The sequence below is a fragment of the Dermacentor albipictus genome, chromosome 7 (genome assembly GCF_038994185.2).
Source record: "Dermacentor albipictus isolate Rhodes 1998 colony chromosome 7, USDA_Dalb.pri_finalv2, whole genome shotgun sequence".
NCBI lineage: Eukaryota > Metazoa > Arthropoda > Arachnida > Ixodida > Ixodidae > Dermacentor > Dermacentor albipictus.
In genome coordinates this window covers 131,010,008-131,029,472 of record NC_091827.1, presented here as the reverse complement: position 1 = coordinate 131,029,472, position 19,465 = coordinate 131,010,008, and the positions used below count along the sequence as shown (strand labels likewise).

The 19,465-nt window shown below is 47.9% G+C and overlaps 1 protein-coding gene across 4 annotated transcripts in view; it reads right to left on the bottom strand.

Annotated features, from left to right (window-relative positions):
* The window catches only part of brun (trafficking protein particle complex subunit brun), a 663,235-nt gene that overhangs the window by 125,063 nt on the left and 518,707 nt on the right, over window positions 1-19,465 (bottom strand). For all 4 annotated transcript variants that reach the window (XM_070522710.1, XM_070522707.1, XM_070522708.1 and 1 more), the window contains 2 exons: window positions 7,566-7,715; window positions 7,431-7,508 (listed from right to left, as the gene is read on the bottom strand). In XM_070522710.1, the coding sequence (XP_070378811.1) occupies window positions 7,431-7,508; window positions 7,566-7,715 (228 nt within the window). The remainder of the gene's footprint in view (window positions 1-7,430; window positions 7,509-7,565; window positions 7,716-19,465) is intronic.

Genomic DNA, 19,465 nt, shown 5'->3' with positions numbered 1-19,465 from the left:
TCGAGTGCACTCTTCAGTCATTATGCAATGCTTTACAACTGGCGTTTGTCGAAGCCTTAATGACGTCGAAAAGCAGTCTTTGTGTTGTCGGACTACTCGGTGTTGTCAGTGGCTGCTTTACTACTTACGACACCACGACAGGTACCTAAGTCGTCTTCAGACGATTTGACACTGCAGTGATTCGGGTCAGCCATAGCCCCGGAGAGTGACCCTCGACAATACTTAACCTCCGGTGTAGCGCTCTGTGGGTTCATTTGGCGTCATTGAGCCTGGAAGCATGGCAGCCCGCCGCACTCGACCTGGCGCTAATCTTACCCGCTTTTGCTGCAAGTGCACACGAAGACCTTTGAGCTGTTCTAGCTTACTTATGGGGAGACTTGGATTCATGTTGAAGTCTGATTCGAAAACTATGGTAGTTGAGGTAGGACAAATGCATTGCTGGTTTCCAAAAATTCCTCGATGTATGCGATCGTCATGCCCTTGTTGACGCATTTGAACTCCTGGCTGAAGTTCGTCAGCAAAACTTTCGTTTTTCCTCCGTGAAGTTAAGCAATTCCTCTTGTGACGCAAACTTCACGGTCAAGCAGCAGACATTGGTCACCCTCAATGACACCTTCTACGTCTGCGGGTGTTTTGATGCTGACAGAAATGACTGTACTGGAGCGATGTGGGATGCCGACTTGATTTTCGAACACGCTTAAGGCATGGTGACTACGAGAGCTCTCTGGTGGTATTGCTTGATCTTCAAACAGCATTATCGACTTCAACTTCAGGTCGATGACTGTGCCATGTTGGTTCAAGAAGTCCATGCTGAGAATTATGTCTTGTGAACACTGTTGGAGGATAATGAAGGTGACAAGATAGGTGCAGTCATCAATGATAATTCTGGTTGTGCAGATTCCAGTCGGCGTAATGAGGTGTCCCCCAGCTGTCCAGATTTGGGGGCCTTCCCACGCAGTCTTAACTTTCTTCAACTGGGCGGCAAGGGGTCCACTCTTCCCGGTGCAGTCAGCTCCTGTGCGCACTAAGGTGGTGACTCCCTGGTCATCGAGAAGCAAGTTGAGGTCATTGGTTCTTTGTCTTGCATTGAAGTTAGCACATGGCACCGGATCATGGCTGTGCCGTGTTTACATGTGGCTGGAAAGTGGTGCAATCAGGTCTTCTTTTGTCGGCATGTTCTTTGCTTCTAGGCTTTGTCGGGATGGCAGCGTCTTGTTGATATATCGTCATGAGAGACTTTTCGGCGTCTTTAGCGGCGGAGGATCTTCGTTAGTTCGATGAACAGCAACCGCACCTTCATTGTTAGCTGCTTTTAGTTTTCTGGATATGGGTTCGCAGACTGGCCCCAGACTGGGACTATGTATGGTTGGTGCTGTAGCGACAGGTAGCGGCCAGGTGATGGCGAACGAGATGGTCATCAAGGGCTCCACTGAGTGGCGGCGAGGTAGTCGGTGATATTGTGAGGCTGTTTGCCAAGCTGCGGTCATTGTGCGTTAACGGCAAATGCTCGCAGTCCCATTTGCCAGTATGGACATCGGCTGTAGACGTGAGCCACTTCTCTACAGTGGTAGCAGAGCGGGAAATGGTCATGAGTGCACCAGATGTCTGTCTTCCTTGGGTAGTTTCGCTGGATGACGGGTGGGGGAGCTGGTGGTTGCAGACAGTGGAACTGCATCATTACAGGGCCCTGGCACGGGCGCGGAGGGTTACTTTGATGGCGGGCGAGGGTGGCATGGGTCATCACCTCAGGCTGGGTCTGTGGTGATTGCGGTCGCCCTTCGGGAAGTTCCAGTGACCGCTGGATTCCTTCTCTCACGACGTCAGCGATCGAGGCAACGTGAGGCTGGGATCTTGGAAACATCCTCTGAAGCTCCATTTGCCTGACCACTCTGATGGTCTTGCGCAGGTCATCGATGCCCAATGATTGAACTTCGGCGTAGTTTGCGGGGATCGTGCGGCGGTTGAATAGCTGGTTCCGCATTTCCAGAGTTTCCTTGATGCTGGTGGCCTCGCGAAGAAACTCTTCGATGGTCTTCGGTGGTTTCCATACCATTCCGGCGAAAAGCTCTTACTTGACACCACGCACGAGTAGGCAAACTTGCTTCTCCTCAGACATTTCGGGGTCGGCGTGGCACAATATATGGCTCATTTCTTCTGTAGAGATGGCAATGCTCTTGTTTGGTAGCTGCATACGGGCTTCCAGTACAACTTTGGCCCTTTCTTTCCAGACAATGCTTGTGAAGGTCTTCAGGAAGCTGCTGCAGGACAAGTCCTACATTGTAAGGATAGACTCCCGGTTCTCGAACCATGTCCTTGCAGCATCTTCCAAGGTGAAGTACACATGACGCAGCTTATCCTCAGAGATTCAGTTATTGAAGGCTGTGATCCTTTCGTAAGTCTCCAGCCAGCTTTCTGGATCTTCAGTCGATGATCCATGGAAGGTTGGTGGGTCCCGAGGTTGTTGCAGCAGAATAAGGGATGCTGGGACAGCCATTGTGGTTGTTGACTTGGGCTTGATCCCTCTGGTATTCTTGGGAAGAGGTAGCAGTCTTTGCTGCCTACGGCTAGCTCGCTGGTCCTTGGCGATGTTGGTGTTCTCCTCAAGTTTCCGGCTTGGATCGTGACTTTGCGGGGGCGTTCGGTACATGAACGCACCCTCATCACTGAAATTTCTCGTTTCAAAGCTGTCATCAAGGACCATATTTCAAGTCACACTACCTAACCTGACACGCCGTTTTTTCAATATGTGCCGACCCCTCATGTAGTGTCCTGTTTAGGGACCTTAGAAGCATAATAAATAAATAAATAAATACAATAAATAAATAAATACAATAAATAAATAAATAAATAAACAGAAATGAAAGGGCACTAATCAAATTTGTATTTGATAGCACTCAGGCTTCCTCATCTGTGGCTTTCATGAACGTGTCAATATCATTCAGGAATTCAAAAAATTACTTAAGCAATTTCGCCCAACACTGCCATTGCACTTGAGTGTAGTACGCAATGCCCAATGTCGCCTGCCCGTACCAAAGGCACGAACTGACAACGGTTCAGTGTTTTCGACTGAATAAGGCTCACTGTGCAAAACAATGTTCGTTAATTTCTTCATTTAGTGCAACATGTTCCTCTTGGTGCAGAATGTAACAAAGCTTATATTGAGTGCTGGAAGCTTTACCTGCAGGCACAGAACGAACCAATTATTGCGTTATACACTAGTGTGGCACCATAAGTTGTGAGGGGGATACACTTCTTCCACGGCAACCCTGCGAACTAGACCACTTTTTCAAGCACTGGAAAAATGTTGGCTCCAGTGACACTCCCATCCATCGGTATCTGGTCAAGCAGTTCCTCTGTGGCATTAACATTTCCGTGAGTGCCTCCAATAAAATCACACATTCTCCGTTGTCAGTAACCTCAGTGCTCCAATACCCAGCAACTGAATATGCGACAAACATGCGGCACAACTTGTCGAGACCATGTTCAATGCCTGCGCTAAGCTCACAATGTTCAGCAAGTGCATTTGGTTGGAGGCTGATCTCTTTAAAAGTTCTCTTCGTGCTGAAACAAACAGCATCTGCTATTACTTGCAGGCACTTCTTTATGAAGACGTAGCCAATAAACAATTTCAGACCACAAGATTTATGGCCAACTAGAGTAAAATGGAAACAGAAAGGAGACAAGTGCTCTGCACTTGTCTCCTTTCTGTTTCAAAGGAGACAAAGGCACTTGTCTCCTTTCTTTCAAAGGAGACAAGTGCTCTGCACTTCTCTCCTTCGTGTTCGGAAGAGTTAGCTCAATGGACGCAATTATTTTTTTATTCACTGACACTGACGTTGCCGCTGGGCATTTTAATAGAGTTCGTTATATATGATCAGCAAGTCAATAGTTGAACAAGTTCTTTTTCTTTGTGTTTGGTCTTCGTGCACTGGTCACCCTCAGTATGCATTAAATAAGATGCAAAACAGCAGCGAAACTTGCCCTCATCGTGTTGTAGCTCATCTGGGCTGTTGTGCTGCGAGAACCATTGCTTCTTTTCAAAGGCTGATTTAAAGCCCTGCTGAGCCTTACACTCAGATGGGCTGCATCGGCCATGAATTTGAGACCACTGCCTTAAATGATGGTTCAAACGCTGGCTAATTTGACTGATGTAGCACTCGCAATATGACAGGAGAATCAGGTACACTATGTGCATGGGGAATGCTTTTTCACACAAGTTATTATACTAAGTGCCAAGTGGCACATTTCTGATAGCTTCTGTGGTACAGCAAAAATGGCCTGAACTTCTAGGGAGCCTCCCTGAGGCGGTGCAACAATTTATAGGCACTTAAAGGACTCCCTCTATACACCAGAACACGGTGAATTCAAAGGGCGCCGCCATACTGATGAGCGCCGGTCGCGCCATCTATCCCAAGCGCCGCGAAGTAGCAGGGATGGGCTGCCACGCCGGGAGATGCGACCCGGCGCGAAGGCGAAACTTGGGCGTTTTAGCTGGGCGGAAGGCGTGTTTCACGTTTTTTCTAACCTGTCATTTTCGCTGTCTGGATTCAATCAAACTTCAAGACCACGTGCAAGTCCACAATGGACACACTGAGTGCTGTGCAGACTGCAGAAGCGAATACATCGGGTAGGTACGCTATTAAGTTTGTACAAACCGCGCGCTATATGCTAGAACACCTGTGAGCTTTTTGACACGTAACCTGTGAAGGAATTTACAGCACTGTGTTGGTGCCATATATTATTAAAGCACGCAGAACACTGTCATCTGCACTTTCAGTTTGGTCTTGTTTGTAATGGTCTCTACTGGGTTGGCCGCGCTTGGCAACCAACTGGCGAGGTCGTTTGACTGCTTGGTTAGCAGACGCCTGCCCTTCACCACCTGCACATTGAAAACAAAATAGATGTTATAGTAAGAAGGGCTGTAGTTCTTTCCCATGCCATCACTGTTGCGAAGACATAAAGTCCTCTCAAAATGAAATAGAAAATACACCAGGCCAATTGTATCCTGCAACCACTTAAGAGTACAACATTCATAATAAGAGCCTACAGCACCCGAACAAGCAGCATATGAAGCTGAACCTGCACTCATTGGAAAATGAGGTACTACAGTAGTTATAATGTTCAACTACATGTGCATTAAAAGCCCGTATAACAGGGCGAGCATGACAGATGCAGGTGTTGTACAGTTGCACAAACCATGACAGGGCACGTAAAATTACCATCCCTACTTAAAGCTGCATCATCAGGACCCCTTTGGTACAAGACAACAACCGCACCTGCATTCCAAGAAATTAGCCCCACCAACTGCAGCTACCTGGTACCAGACCTGTTTCGCTTGTGCGAGGCCATCGGATTGTTGGCGCTCCCTTAGAAAAGAAAACAGTAAAAAAAACTAGTGAGAACGATCAAAATTTTGTTACAAAATACAAGAATAATTAAGCACTTTATTTTCCTCGCCATATGAACGGAAATATTTTGCGCTTTGCCCCGTATAACAGCCCGCACGCAGTTTAGAGCTCAGGAGGCTCAAATGAATTCGTTACGAATGACACCTGCAACACCAGCTCGTAAAGGTAGGTGCGCTGCAAGAACACCTTCGGCGACGAGTAGTCGTCGTTTACGTTTTTGTGGACGCATGCTATGTGACGAGCAGACTTCGGTTTACTTTCACTAGCAATAACGCTCACCAGCAAGGCCTACAACTTGTCGTTCACGCTTAATGGTCATTCCGTGCACCAGCTGCAAGTATCGCTAACCGCAAACTCAACTGTTCCGCTTAACCGTCGGGAGCTCTGCCTGAATGAAAACACGAAAAGGCTTGCCTTTTTGTTATAGCCAAGGCGAAGCACCGGCGCGGGATTCTGCTCTGTAGGCTTGTTGCCCAGAAAGTGCTCGGAGCAAACCTGCGTGTTACACGTATTACGTTCGTAGGGCGCAAAGTTGAACGTGGCACCAAAATATACACAGATCGAATACTCACTCGTGCATTTTCACTGGGTTGGTAGTTCTTCCTATTCACTGCAGCTATCCACCGGTGGCGCAGCTTGGCATTCTTCGTTGCGGATGGAAGTCGGCGCAGGCTGAAAACACCGCACCGGCACGATTCCCTACGTGTGTTGTGCTCTTCGCAAACAGCGCTAAGCGACCTGCTCCTTTTCCGCTGGTTGTTTTGGCATCCAAACACGACGCAATGATGCCCAGATGACTTCTTCTACTTTGGATCCGTGTGAACGGGCACATTTCCGCACTTTGGAACCCTAGAGCTGGCGCTTGCCATGTCTACTGGTCGCCGGCGAACACACTTTGGCAGCCCAGTACAAAACGGCGCCGGTCGACCGGGCAACCCGGGTGCGAGAGTATGCGTTCGGTTAGTCTGGGTGCGAGACTAGCGTGTTCTGGTCTATAGAAGACGTGAAGCCTCGAATACAGTAGAATCTCGTTCATACGTCTTGTAGAAAAATGTGACAAGAAATGAGCGAAAAACAAAGAAAAAGATTAAGCTGGTGGGCAACGCCGGAATATTTCATTTCATTTTTTATACCTCAAAGGCCCTAGTTGGGGTATTAAATGAGGGATATGTTTTAATTACTGTGAAAGTGTGATTCCAGTGCCACCTTGAATTGATGTGGATCAGAGTGGTGCACGGCAATTGCAGGTAGATGGTTCCAGTCTCATGCGGTTGTCACAAAAAAAGGTTGCGCCAGGGGAGAATAAACCGCTCTGGGATGGTTTGTGCGGCTGGACAAGCGATGAACTGGCAAGATAGCTGGAACTTCGAAGGCAGCATTATAAAATTTCTGGTAAATATGATGCCATGATGCCACCAGGGTGAAACATGAAGCTCACTTTATGCCACCTGCACCACGAAATGGCAGTGTGTTTGGCTTATCATATATTAAAAGTGTGCAGTATGCTTCCTATGCCACACGCACCGCAAAACAGATAGGTGAAGATGTTTATCGCAATGGGTTGGCAGCCATAGCTAGTGACGTGTGATGATCCACAAGGAGTTTTGCTGCTACCAGAAAAGAAAACCGAGTGCGTTGCGGCATTTTCACATGACATGGACAGGCGAGTACTGCAAGGAAGCTGCCGCTGCAGGAGCCAACTGCTCTTGATCGCATGTGCCTCGCACATTTTCTTGCTCACATGGGTTCTAGTGGGTGAAAAGTGTAATACATGATCAAAGTTTTGCGATGTACTGGACGTTGCTGCCAAAAGGACGTATTTTGCAGAAATGTATTGACTGTTAAAAGAGGTGCGTAACTGTATTGGGTTATTTTTTGCCTTCTTGATCATGAACGTTGGTGCTGGGAAATCATACGAAACGGGACTGTATCAATGAGGTTCCACTGCATACAAGCGTGTTTAAGCAATGCACGTCCTTTACGCCACTCTTAACGGGTGAGGAACAAAGTGCCAAGGATATGAGCCACCAGCGTAGCGTGACGGTGTCTCGCAGGTGCTGGCGGCAGGCCACCTCAGCCAGCTTCTCTGCACACGGCCAGCTGCAACAGCCCCCACCTGTGCTACCACACTAGGCACTCCTTGCACAAAGCACTCACCTGTCAGCTGAGCACCTGCGGACAGTGACTGGGATGCGGCAGCAGTCTTTGGCCTCCAGGAGTAGTGGCTGCCGCTCGTCATCAGCTAGCAGTTCCAGCTCGTGCTCTGTCTCATTCCGCAAGTCCAGCACTAAGTGGCATTGGGTGGGTCTGCAGGAAAGGGAAGCACCCTTCATGTGCTACCAAGGTGATGCAGAGTCACCCAACCAAGAGTCGAAGAACTGTTAAGTGTACTTTCATGTGGCAACAGGCATATTATCCAAACGATCATTGATAAGAAAGCAGCCCTACATTGCAAATCTTGCTATTCTGCTTTATGAATGTGCAACAGTTATTATTAGAAAAACTTAAGAGTGCTATAAACACATTGGACGTAGAAAACAAGAACAAAGGCAACTGAGGGGTTCAGTTTTTTATTAATCATATCATAAGAAACCAACAAAGACACCAACAACAACATACGGGAAACTAACTGTACTTATTAATTGAATTAAAGAAATTATGAATTAATTGATGTATCGTGCCAAACAAGCTCTAGAGGGAAATGCCATATCACGCCCACTGCTAAACTGTGCATAAGCACATCAGCACGGTGTGTGCATCCATGAGCTCTCTGACTGAAGACGACAATGACCAGATGTGTCTAGAATAAACTCCATTCTGTACTTGTAGCCCTGGCATGTGTCAAGTTCTGGACGATACTTCGGTGGCGAAGAGGATGGGATACTACTCCGGCGTAACCTTCTGCTGAAGATGGATGCACCAAGCCAAGGCAACTCGCCCACCCGTTTTTGATAGAACAGTGGGAAATTGGGGTACCAGGGGTGGTAGCCAGAGGGGGGGGGGCACTTATGAGGAATCATCAGCTAGTTAAGACCAAGTTAAAACCCCATAATTTCAGAGTAGAACTTCTGCAAAACACTCGAAGATATTGTAAACAGTTCGCTGCTACCTCATACATATCACACTTGTCCAGTTCAGAGGCTCTTAACAGATGTAGTTTACAGAACTTAGACCTCCATTGTTAGTGCTAACCTATGGATGTGTAAAATTCATGCTTCTATTTTTTTAACTTACCAGATTCTGGTAAACATATGTTTAAAATAAGGCCCTAAATAAAAATTCTGCTTTTTACAACTGGTAGAATCCATCTTCCAGTTTTAAATGCAAGAAATTTTATTCACACTGGTTCCGGGGTTACATGCAATAGAGTGTCTCTGCATTTCACATGCATCAAAGAACAGAGAACAGGCCACAGCATTCACAACAAATGTTTGTTCTGGTTCGTGGAGGCGCGGCTGCTGGAAAAAAAAGAAAGGGGCAGTCTCCCACATCGCAAGGGGTGCAATGGAAGAGAACGCGAGAGACAGCTGCATTCTTGGCCGCTTGGCTGGACCTAACGGTGCTAGCCGTGCAGAATGGGATGCGTCGTCTTCCACGGGCAACAGCACGTTCCAGGGACGCTCCAGACGCATTCTTTGTGCCGATCGTAGACAAAAGTGGCCATCTGGTGGCGCCGCGATGGCTGACAGCGCCTTCGATGCACGCGACAGGGCATACATTTTTGTATGACGCACTGGCTGTGGTGCAGGCTAGGCACACTTGCTACTCATTTCGAAACACCTGTCATTATATTAGTGCACTGTCAGCATAGCCTCCTCATGTAATGACTGAGACATGCTTCTCATACTAAATACACAAATATAGGGTTCTGTGCTAGGACATCATATTATATATCACGGACATACCCCAATAGGTAAAAGGTACCGCATTATACAAACAACTAAACAAGCTTGCTGCTGCAGTCGCAGCTTTCAAAAACCAAAATCTGAAAAAAATATGTTTCAAAGTTAGCAAAAAAGAAAGAGACGTTTACTGTTAGAAAAACAAAAAATCACACGAATATAAACATACAGGCATACTACTGCAGAACTGCAGGGTAACTTATTTTCCTTAAACCATTAGAAACTGCAGTAAGTTTATGTACAGTTAAGATTGAAACAATCTAGTTCTTAACATTAGAGCTGATTCACTGTTCTTCGTGAGTATGGGGCCTTGCCGTTCAAACAAGGTCCAACATTTATTTGTATCACGGAACATTTAGAAACACTAACTGTAGCTGCACTTTTTTTCCTTTCTTTAAGTTAACACGCCTGTCTTGGGGCACAGTTCATTCCATACCTCCTTGAATGGTAGCGATAGTAACTGCTTGAAACTTCCCACGGCTGCGGTTCTTCTTAAGGTGAAAATAAATGAAAGGAAAATGCATAAAAGTAACATACAGAAGACACTGTGCTAACCGTTGCAATCATTTCTACCATGTTTTCCCATTTAGTGAGAAAAACAACAGAAGGCCAAGAAAAGACAACGAACAATGTAAGCCAGAGGAAGCATAGTAGAGAAAATTATTTGCCATGTTTCATTGAAACGTACAAGTAATAAAGAAGAGGCAAGTGAGACTGGACAACAGGTGGGAGCTGAATTCACACTTTCTGCATTATGCTAGCAGCTACTAAAGTAAAGCAGCGGCCACCCTCAGGTCCAAAGTGTTGACCAGCTGCCCGCTCCTTAGATCACGCATTACTAAGTAATACCTGCAGTTCGAAGAGATGGGGCTAACACTCCCAGGACTAATCTTGTGCACAAGGAGGATGGCCACCATCAGACAGTTCACATGCTTATAAAGTTAATTAAGATGAAACGGGTCCTGTTGAAGTTTTTCTCATACTTTCACTAGTTTTATGGTTTAATTGTTTTCTTCATACGATTGCAAGCAAAAAAGAAAATTTTAACAAAACGCATGTCACGATGACTTTCTGACGGAAATGCCTTTAGGATTCAATCAATATAGTAGCGACACAACATATCGCCACAGTCAAAACGAGCTATGTATGAGGTGTGCACTAAAGCAGGACTCCGCTTTCGCGCTTCCCTAGAACATTTGGCACCATCGAGTGAAGCCCGGACCACTGTATATTGTCTAAATGTCAATAAAGTCAAAGTCAAAGCCGCCGCGACATCTATGCGTGGCCTACAACATGCATGGCGTGCCAGTGCTTGCGAACGCTTAGAAATGCGTCATGCAGCAACCCGGCTTCTCTCTTGCACTTTTTTATGGACACAGCTGAGTGTGGGTATAGGCCAGTTGGTGCTTTATGATTTTGGGAAGTTACCGCAAGCAAAACACGAGACTTGAAGAAAAGGACAACACAAAGCAGTACTGACAACTAATGGTTAAATGAAACCAACGCCAAGCTTTTATAGATCAGACACACATGTACACCCGAAAAGCAACATAAAAACCAATGAAAAACACAAAGCGACCTTAAACAGGGGTGCGATACAAATACTAAGAAAACACTGACAGACCACTGAGACACTGAAAGACGACGAAGTTCGAAGGAGGCTTGCGGGCTTTTATGGTTCCCTCTTGTTCGAAGCTTTCGAGCCTTTTTTGGTCATCTGGTGGTGCAAACTTGATATCATTGGATCCGTGAAGACGAGAAGAGTCAGCGGATACCTGACCTTGAGGTGGGCCACCCCTTTTTTTGGACTTTATTGGAACTTTTGTGCTCACGCCACGCTGGTCGAGAGCTAGCGTCTGGTAGACCTAGCGCGGCATGACAGATATGCACGTTGAAGGGGAAGTGCTCCCGGCGGAGGACTTTACTGAAGACCTGGGATGGCGGACAGTGTCCAGCCGAAAATCTAGAGCTACGACGAGGCCTGGACTGGGTGAAGGCGGTTCGCCAAGCGAGATGCCTGAACGACGGGGCGCAGGTGAACGGCGCGGAGGCTCGGCAATCAAGAATCGCATTGTGAAGGCGTCGCGCATGCTACTGATGCCACAAGAACACATCAAAATAGTCATTCGCCCACGGGGTGGGCTGAATTTGGAGAAAGCTAGCTCTATAGCGGTGGGCAAGGCAATTGTAGAGGCGGCAGGCCTCAGTATTGAGCAGATTAGGGAGGATGTTATTTGCCCTAACTTTATGCAAAATATCTTGGTGGCTAGTACGCCAGAAAGGAGCAACGCTGAATGATATGTGAGGCTCAGGTAAATCAGAGTGGCAGACAAGGATTTTGAAGTCAGTGCGTACGAGACGGCCCCACACACTACGTGTAAACGGGTCATTCGCAATGTAGACGTTATGGATGGCCCCGCGACACTTTAGCGGAACATTGTTAACGATCGCAACCCGCTGGCTACGGCGGTCAAACGAATAAAAAACACAGGATCAGTCATCATTGTTGTCGACGGGTTAAAAGTGCCCGATTTCGTCAGATATGGGCCAACTCTGGTCCGGTGCTTCTTGTATCGAAAGCAGTTGGATGTGTGTTATGTGTGTGGCAAGCTTGGACATCGGGCGGATGTCTGCCCGGCGCCTGATTGTTTTGAATGCCGAGGATGCGGGGCTCGGAACCCTGAAGAGGATCACAACTGTGTGCCTTGTTGCAAGCTTTGTGGCGGACGACACCTGACCGCGGATAAACAATACAGAGAACGATACCAGCTTCCCTATGTCGTGCGTGTTCGACGACAAGAGAGAGCCAAGGCGGAGCTAACGGCGGAACAGGAGGCAGCCGAGCTGGTGCAGCTGGTGAGCGCCCGCCAACGCTCTATGGAACGCTCGCGCTCTAGGAGCCGCTCCAGGTCGAGGCAGCGGCCATCCACTGGGACTCCAACGACCAGGAGCCAATCGGTTTCTAGGGAGGTGCGGGTGCGCTTTCCTGCAGTTGGTGGAGACGGCGGCGCAGCTGGAAGCCAGACCACCTGGGCTGACAAGGTCAAGGGCGGCATCAGCGCCGGCCAAGCGCGCGAGCAGCGCCAGGAGCATGTGAATGGTAATAGGGATAGGATTGCGCAATTGGAGAGACAGAATCTTAGCTTAAAAGCAGCCATTGACGGGCTTATCAAAGAGATAAATGAACTTAGGAACGGCTTGTCTTCCGGTAACAGCGGTAGCTTAGGACAGGCTAGGAAACACGATGACTCGGTTGAGGCACGAAGGTCTGTGGAGGTCGCAGAAGAGACCATGGCGAACAAGGAGACGCCTGCTCCGAAAAAGAGGGCCCTATCCTCGACCGTGCGGATTCAGGGCAAAGTCGGTTCCGAGCTCAAAGCAATGATGACGACATTGCAAGAAAGTGTAAATCAGATCATTAGTAGACTGGAGCGGATAGAAGAACGGGAAAATATCGCGGATCAAAGATTAGGCAAAATTGAAATGTATCTAAACGAGACGGTGGTCCCTGTTATGGAGCGGGAGTGCACTCGGCCGCTAGCCCAGCAGGGTAAGTCGCCGAGTGGACTTGAGCTCAAAACTAGTTCACCTAATTTCTGTGGTCCAGATAGCTCTATTAAATAGTTCATTTATTATTTGGCAATGGAATTGTAGGGGGTTCAATCATAAGAAGGCGTCTCTGCAGCAGTTTGTTAGAACGCATGGTGTGAAACCTCAAGTTATCATGTTACCGGAAACACTGACGTCTAACGTGACCTTAACAGATTTCAAAGCGGAGGTTAAGGATAATGAACAGGGCAGAGGACTCGCTACTCTCATTAATGGGAGGTTGCCGTATATTAGACATGATCTTCACATGGCGGATTGCAAGATTGAATATATTATGGTGGAGGTAATTTTAGGTCTGCAAAGGTCATGTCAGAGGAGCGTTTACCTGCTTAACCTGTACAGTAGCCCCCGGGACACGAAGCAGAGGTTCAAATCTCTCTTGACCAAGGCAACCAATCTGGCTAAGGATGCACCGTTGCTTATTGGAGGGGACTTCAATGCACCATATCATGTGTGGAAGTATGTTTATAGCACTATTAAGGGGGAGAGACTATGGCAGCAGGCACTAGACTTGAATTTAACTCTGATTACAGACCCCTCGTATCCCACCAGATGTGGCACGTCGACATGTAGAGATTCGACACCTGATCTCACTTTTGTTCGGGGGGTGGCGGATTCGTCCTGGTCCAATTCTAATATAGATTTTGGTAGCGATCATTACATACTTATGATTATTTTGGTAGTGGCTAATAAAAAGTAGCGCACATTCAGGATGGTTGACTGGGATGCATTTGGGAAACGAAGAGCGCAGAGGATCGACGATGAGGGAAATGAGTTGTCCTTGGAGCAGTGGACCAGTCAGCTTAAAAGTGGCGTTGAGGCGTTCACTAGAGAGGTTTAGACCGATATTGACACGGAACACATGGATAGTCGCTTGGCGCATTTGTTGGAAGCGAAGCAGTCGATGTTAGCGAGATGGAAGGGTCAGAGATTGAATAGAAGGCTTAGAAAGCGTATAGCAGTGGTTAATCAGGAAATTGAAGACCATTGTCGGGTACTGTGCAAGCAGCAATGGGATTAAGTATGCAATTCTATTGATGGTCGCATTAAGAGGGGAGGCGCATGGAGTCTGCTCAGACATTTGCTAGATGAGACAAACACTAAATCTAATCAGAGGACTGTGATAGGTAAGCTAGTCCATCAGGCGTGTCGGGACTCCACGGAGCAGGAGTTGCTGAAGGATTTGGCTGAGAGATACCTTCCGTTGGAGACTTGGCACGATACACCTTAAGTGATGTTGGAATATAGTGGGGACGAAAATGCAGCTATGGATGAGGAATTTACTGAAAGTAATATCAGGATGGCGATGCAGAATCTTAATGGTCGATCGGCATCAGGGCCGGAGAGCATTACGAATAAAATGTTACGGAATTTAGACGACGGGTCAGTTGAGTTCCTTACGCGGCAGATCAATTACCGATGGAAGGAAGGCTCTTTCCCGGAAAGGTGGAAAATTGCAACTACTGTTCTGATACCCAAACCGGGGAAGGTCATAAGGCTTGAAAATCCCAGACCCATTTCCCTGACATCGTGTTCGGGGAAAGTCGCTGACCATGTCATTTTAAATAGGCTAACGCGTTATGTTGAGGGCAATGGGGTCTTTCTGCACTCGATGATAGGATTTCGGCCCGGCCTCTCGACTCAGGATGCTATGATCAGGATTAAGCATCAGCTCCTTGACCGGCAGACTAGGAATACTAAGGCACTAATTGGACTTGATGTGGAAAAAGCTTTCGATAAAATCCGACATTCTTTCATTCTACCGGCGCTATCGGACTTGAACATGGGGCAGCGGCTTTTCCATTTTGTCAAGGCTTTCCTCATGGATAGAAGGACATGTCTCAAGTTTGGGGAGATAAAGTCGGAAGTCTTTGAATTGGGTTGCTGTGGTACTCCGCAGGGATCCATACTCTCGCCTATGTTATTCAATCTGGCGATGTCGAAGTTGGCTAATACACTGGATACTGTCCAGGATATTGGCTATTCTATCTACGCAGATGACATTACTATATGCAGTGTCGGTGGTAGTGATGGAGAGCTTGAGGCTAGGCTGCAGAAGGTGGTAACGCTTGCGGAGGAGTATCTGGGTCTCATGGGGCTCAAGTGCTCCACTAAATAGTCGGAGTTGTTGATAAGAAGCCAGGTCGTAGGCCGAAAGGTTGGATACCGAGAGTTGAGCCTTGCATTAGAATTCATACTAGGGGAGGGTCGGTGATACCCAAAGTTGAAGCAATCAGGGTCCTGGGTTTTGTACTTGAAGCGAACGGGTCGAACATTAGAACCATTCAGAGTATTACCAAGAAGACGGAGGAGGCGATAAAACTTATAAGAAGGATTTTTAATAGGCATAGGAGTTTAGGAGAAGAAGGTGCGATGCGCTTAGTTCACGCATTTATTATGTGTCATTTCTCGTATGTGGCAGCTATGCTAAATTGGAATAGGGGGAGAAAAATAAATTGGAAGCATTAATCAGAAAAGCCGTCAAGGCTGCGCTTGGTCTGCCTATGACTACGTCAAACGATATGTTGTTACGAATCGGTTTGCATAATACTTTAGATGAAATTGCCGAGGCTCAGCGTACTGCACAGAGGGAGCGGTTGCTAGGTACACCAGCGGGTAGGTATATTTTAGAGTCAATTGAAGAATCGGTGGCTGTGTCGCACGATAGGGCGCTGCTACACGAGTTGAACGTGAACCTTAGGGCAAACATAATGGTTTTTCCATTTCCGCGGAATGTGCACCCCATGCACAATGTAGGGAGGCGGGTCGCGAGAGCTAGGGCTTTGTTGCGAGAGGCAAAGGATCAGGAGGAGTCTGCTTTTGTTGACGCCACATGAATTAATGGTAAAAATGCTTATTCGGTGGTGGTGGTAGATGGCAAAGGGAGCGTTAGAAATGCTGCTTCCATTTATACCAAAGATCCGGGGGTTGCTGAACAGGTGGCTATTGCTCTAGCACTAATTGATTCAAGAAGAGTTTTGGTGTTTAGTGACTCGCGATCGGCGATGAAAGCCTTCTCGAGGGGACTTTTTGCGGAACCGGCTCACAGACTGCTGCAGGGTAGGGATATCACTTCGCATACAGTTACTTGGTTCCCGGCGCACATGGGGACAGTAGAGGGAGCCCCGCGTAACGTCAACGAGGTGGCGCACAGGGAGGCACGAGGATTAGTGTGCCGTGTATTCCCTGAAGGGGCTGGATCTCCCGCTCCTGAGTACAGGGACCAGCTGTTAACCTACAACGAAATCACGAAGCACTATTACCTAGGGCGCAGGGCATTCCCTCTGCCACATACTAAATTAAACAGGCCACAGGCGGTTACATTAAGGCTTCTGCAGACACGTACGTACCCTAACCCGGTCATCATGAACAAAATTAATCCGGACTGCGGGGTTTCACTCTATTGTAGTAAGTGTGGGGGTTTGCTCGATTTAGAACACATGCTTTGGCGCTGCTTGGTGTTGGCCGGTGATGGTTCTCGAGGTGAACAGTGGTGGCAGCGGATGCTGCACAGTGAAGTGCTGGCGAACCAACTCAGGGCTGTCCAGAGGGCCCGTGTGACGGCAGAGGGGCTCGGCCTCTCTGTACCGACGTGGGAGCGGCCCGCATCAGTCCCAGACTGATCCCTCAGGACCAAAATAAAGTTATTCATACCATACCATACTGAGACACTGAACATGTGTGTATTACATAGAAAGAAATTAAAGTTTTTTCTGGGAAACCGCAACTCCCGGCAAGCTAATGGAAACATGACCCTTAAAGCATCGCATGGCCACTGCTTCTGCAATTTCTCTTGTCAGCTGGCCATTTTTTGCACTAATTATCTCAGTCTCCGAAAACAAAGGAGAGCAGCCCAAGCAACTACGGCAATGAACAGCCAAGTTCAACCCTCCAGCAGCCCTCAGGGAACGTTCATGCTCATGCAAGCGTCGCATTGTTGTTCAGCGTGCATGTCGGTCATGTCAGTCAAAGCCATCACACAGGTCACCGGATCATGCTCAACAGGTTTGGGAGGATCCACGAGGTGATGTGAGAGGCAGTCAACGTCCTTGTGCAGACGACCAGACTTATAGTTGAGAACAAATGAAAATTCCTGGAGCCGCAAAGCCCAGCGACCAAGCCGTCCTGTGGGGTCCCGGAGGGAAGATAGCCAGCAGAGGACGTGGTCGTCTCTAATGACCGAAAACGTGCGGCCGTACAAATATGGCCGCAACTTGACGACAGCCCAAACTAAAACGAAGCACTCCCACTCGGTGATGGGGTAATTTCTCTCGGCAGGTGACAGCAAGCGCCTGGCGTAAGCTATCACGTACTCCGTACCATTCTGTTGATCGAGAACAGCGCCGATGCCATGGCCGCTTGCGCCAGTGTGGACTTCGGTCGGTGCAGATGGATCAAAGTGGGCAAGTATGGGAGGGGTGGTCAGAAACCTGATGGGAGCGGCAAACGCATGAGCCAGCTCCGGGCCCCATGAGAATGGCATGTTCTTCTTTTTGATCTGTCAAAGGCCGAGCAATGTTGGCAAGGTTTTTGACGAAACGATGAAAGTAAGAACACAGGCCGACGAAGCAGCGCACGTCAGAAGCAGAATGTGGCACAGGGAAACTGCGTATGGCACGAACTTCTTCCGGATCTGGTTGGACACCGGATGCGTCAACGAAGTGTCCCAACATGGTAATCCGATGGCGCCCTAATTGACACTTCGTGGAGTTCAATTGGAGGCTGGCTTTTTAGAAGGCCACAAAAACGGCAATGAGCTGCCGTCAAGTGGCTGCCGAACGTAGGAGAAAAAACAATAATGTCGTCAAGGTAACAGAGACAGGTAGTCCATTTGTAGCCTTGCAGAAGAGAGTCCACCATATGTTCAAATGTCGCCGGAGCATTGCATAGGCCAAAGGGCATGACTTTAAACTGATATAAGCAATCTGGCATTATGAAGGCCGTCTTGTTGCGGTCCATTTTATTGACTGAAATCTGCCAGTAGCCGGATCGAAGATCGATGCACGAGAAGTAGTTAGCTCCGTGCAAGCAGTCCAAGGCGTCATTGATGCGTGGTAATGGGTAGACGTCTCTTCGGGTGATCTTCTTTAAATGGCAATAATCGACGCAAAAATGCCAGGTACCATCTTTCTTTTCTCACAAGGACAACAGGCAAAGCCCAAGGGCTGGCTGATAGTTCGATGACCCCTTTGCGGAGCGTTTTGTCCACTTCTGATTGGATGACTCGACGTTCAGTCTGCATTACACGATAAGGACACTGACCAATAGGATTCGTGTCTCCAGTGTTGATACAGTGGTGAATCACAGATGTTTGTCCTAAAGGCTTGCCGCCGAAATCAAAGACGTCAAGGTACGTTTCGATGAGGAGACGTATGTCTGTGGCCTGTGCAGAGGTGAGGTCAGGTGCAATCATCTTCGCCAAGTCATCTGTTAGGGAACCAGCGCTGTGAGGTGCAATTGGTGCTAAGAAACTGCTCTCGGCATTCAGACTTTCAATGTCAAATTCGGAAGTATTAGAAATGCTGGCCAAGAACATGCCATCTGGAGGCACTTTAGGGCACAGGCTGAAATTCAGAAGTGGAAGAACGACGTTGTTATTAGTTGCACCGCACACTGCACGTGTGCAGATTGGATTTCGAGTACAACAAGGCCCGCCCCACCTACTGATCCTGCTGCCGGTATCTGCTCACCGGAGATAGCCACGTCACGACAACGGAAGGGAAAGGCGCCACCGTCGTCTGTAAATACGGGCGTCACTGCAATGACCTTCTCATTTGGCAGCAGCAGTGGCGGCGAACGGACACTCGTCTAATCGAGGATTTTCTACTGTCGTTACAGGTTGGTGATTGCCGTCCCTGTTTTAGTTAGCCGACTAAGGATAGTCTGCCACTGCTGCTGCCCGTTGTTTTAGTTTTCTGTCTATATTGTTCACTTGTTACCGCATCACTTGAACCAACCTCCTTCGAGTACGCTCGTTAGAATGTCTAATTCTGTTTGTGATGAATGTGATGTGGCCATTAAGGCAAATGATGAGTATCTGCTTTGCTGCGAATGCTCCGGACATTTTCACATCATTCATAATTGTTCGGGAATAACCAAGAAAAAATTTCGGTCCAATGATGTTGAATTTAGGAAGTCCTGGCGCTGCCCTTCGTGCCGCAGTAGTAAGGCCAGCTCCGCCGTTTGTAAGGGGCAGGATGCCTCGATCGCCACCATGCTCCTGGAAATTAACAAAAAACTTGATGAGCTGCTCCCACTCAAGCAAACTGTTAGTGAAATCGAGGCATCAGTAAAGCTGCTATCGGAAAAGTACGATGATGTCCTTGTGAACCTTGCCAAGCATGATGGCGAAATAAAGACGCTCGCTGCCAATGTGACTAAAATTGAGGCATCGTGCGCAAGCATTGAAGTGCAGGCCTTCCGCGCCGCGGTTAACGACCTGGAATATCATAGTCGTAAGCTTAATCTCGAAATTCATGGCATCAAGCAAGAGAAAGACGAATCGCTCATGGACAAGCTAAACGTCATAGCGTCTAAACTGAAACT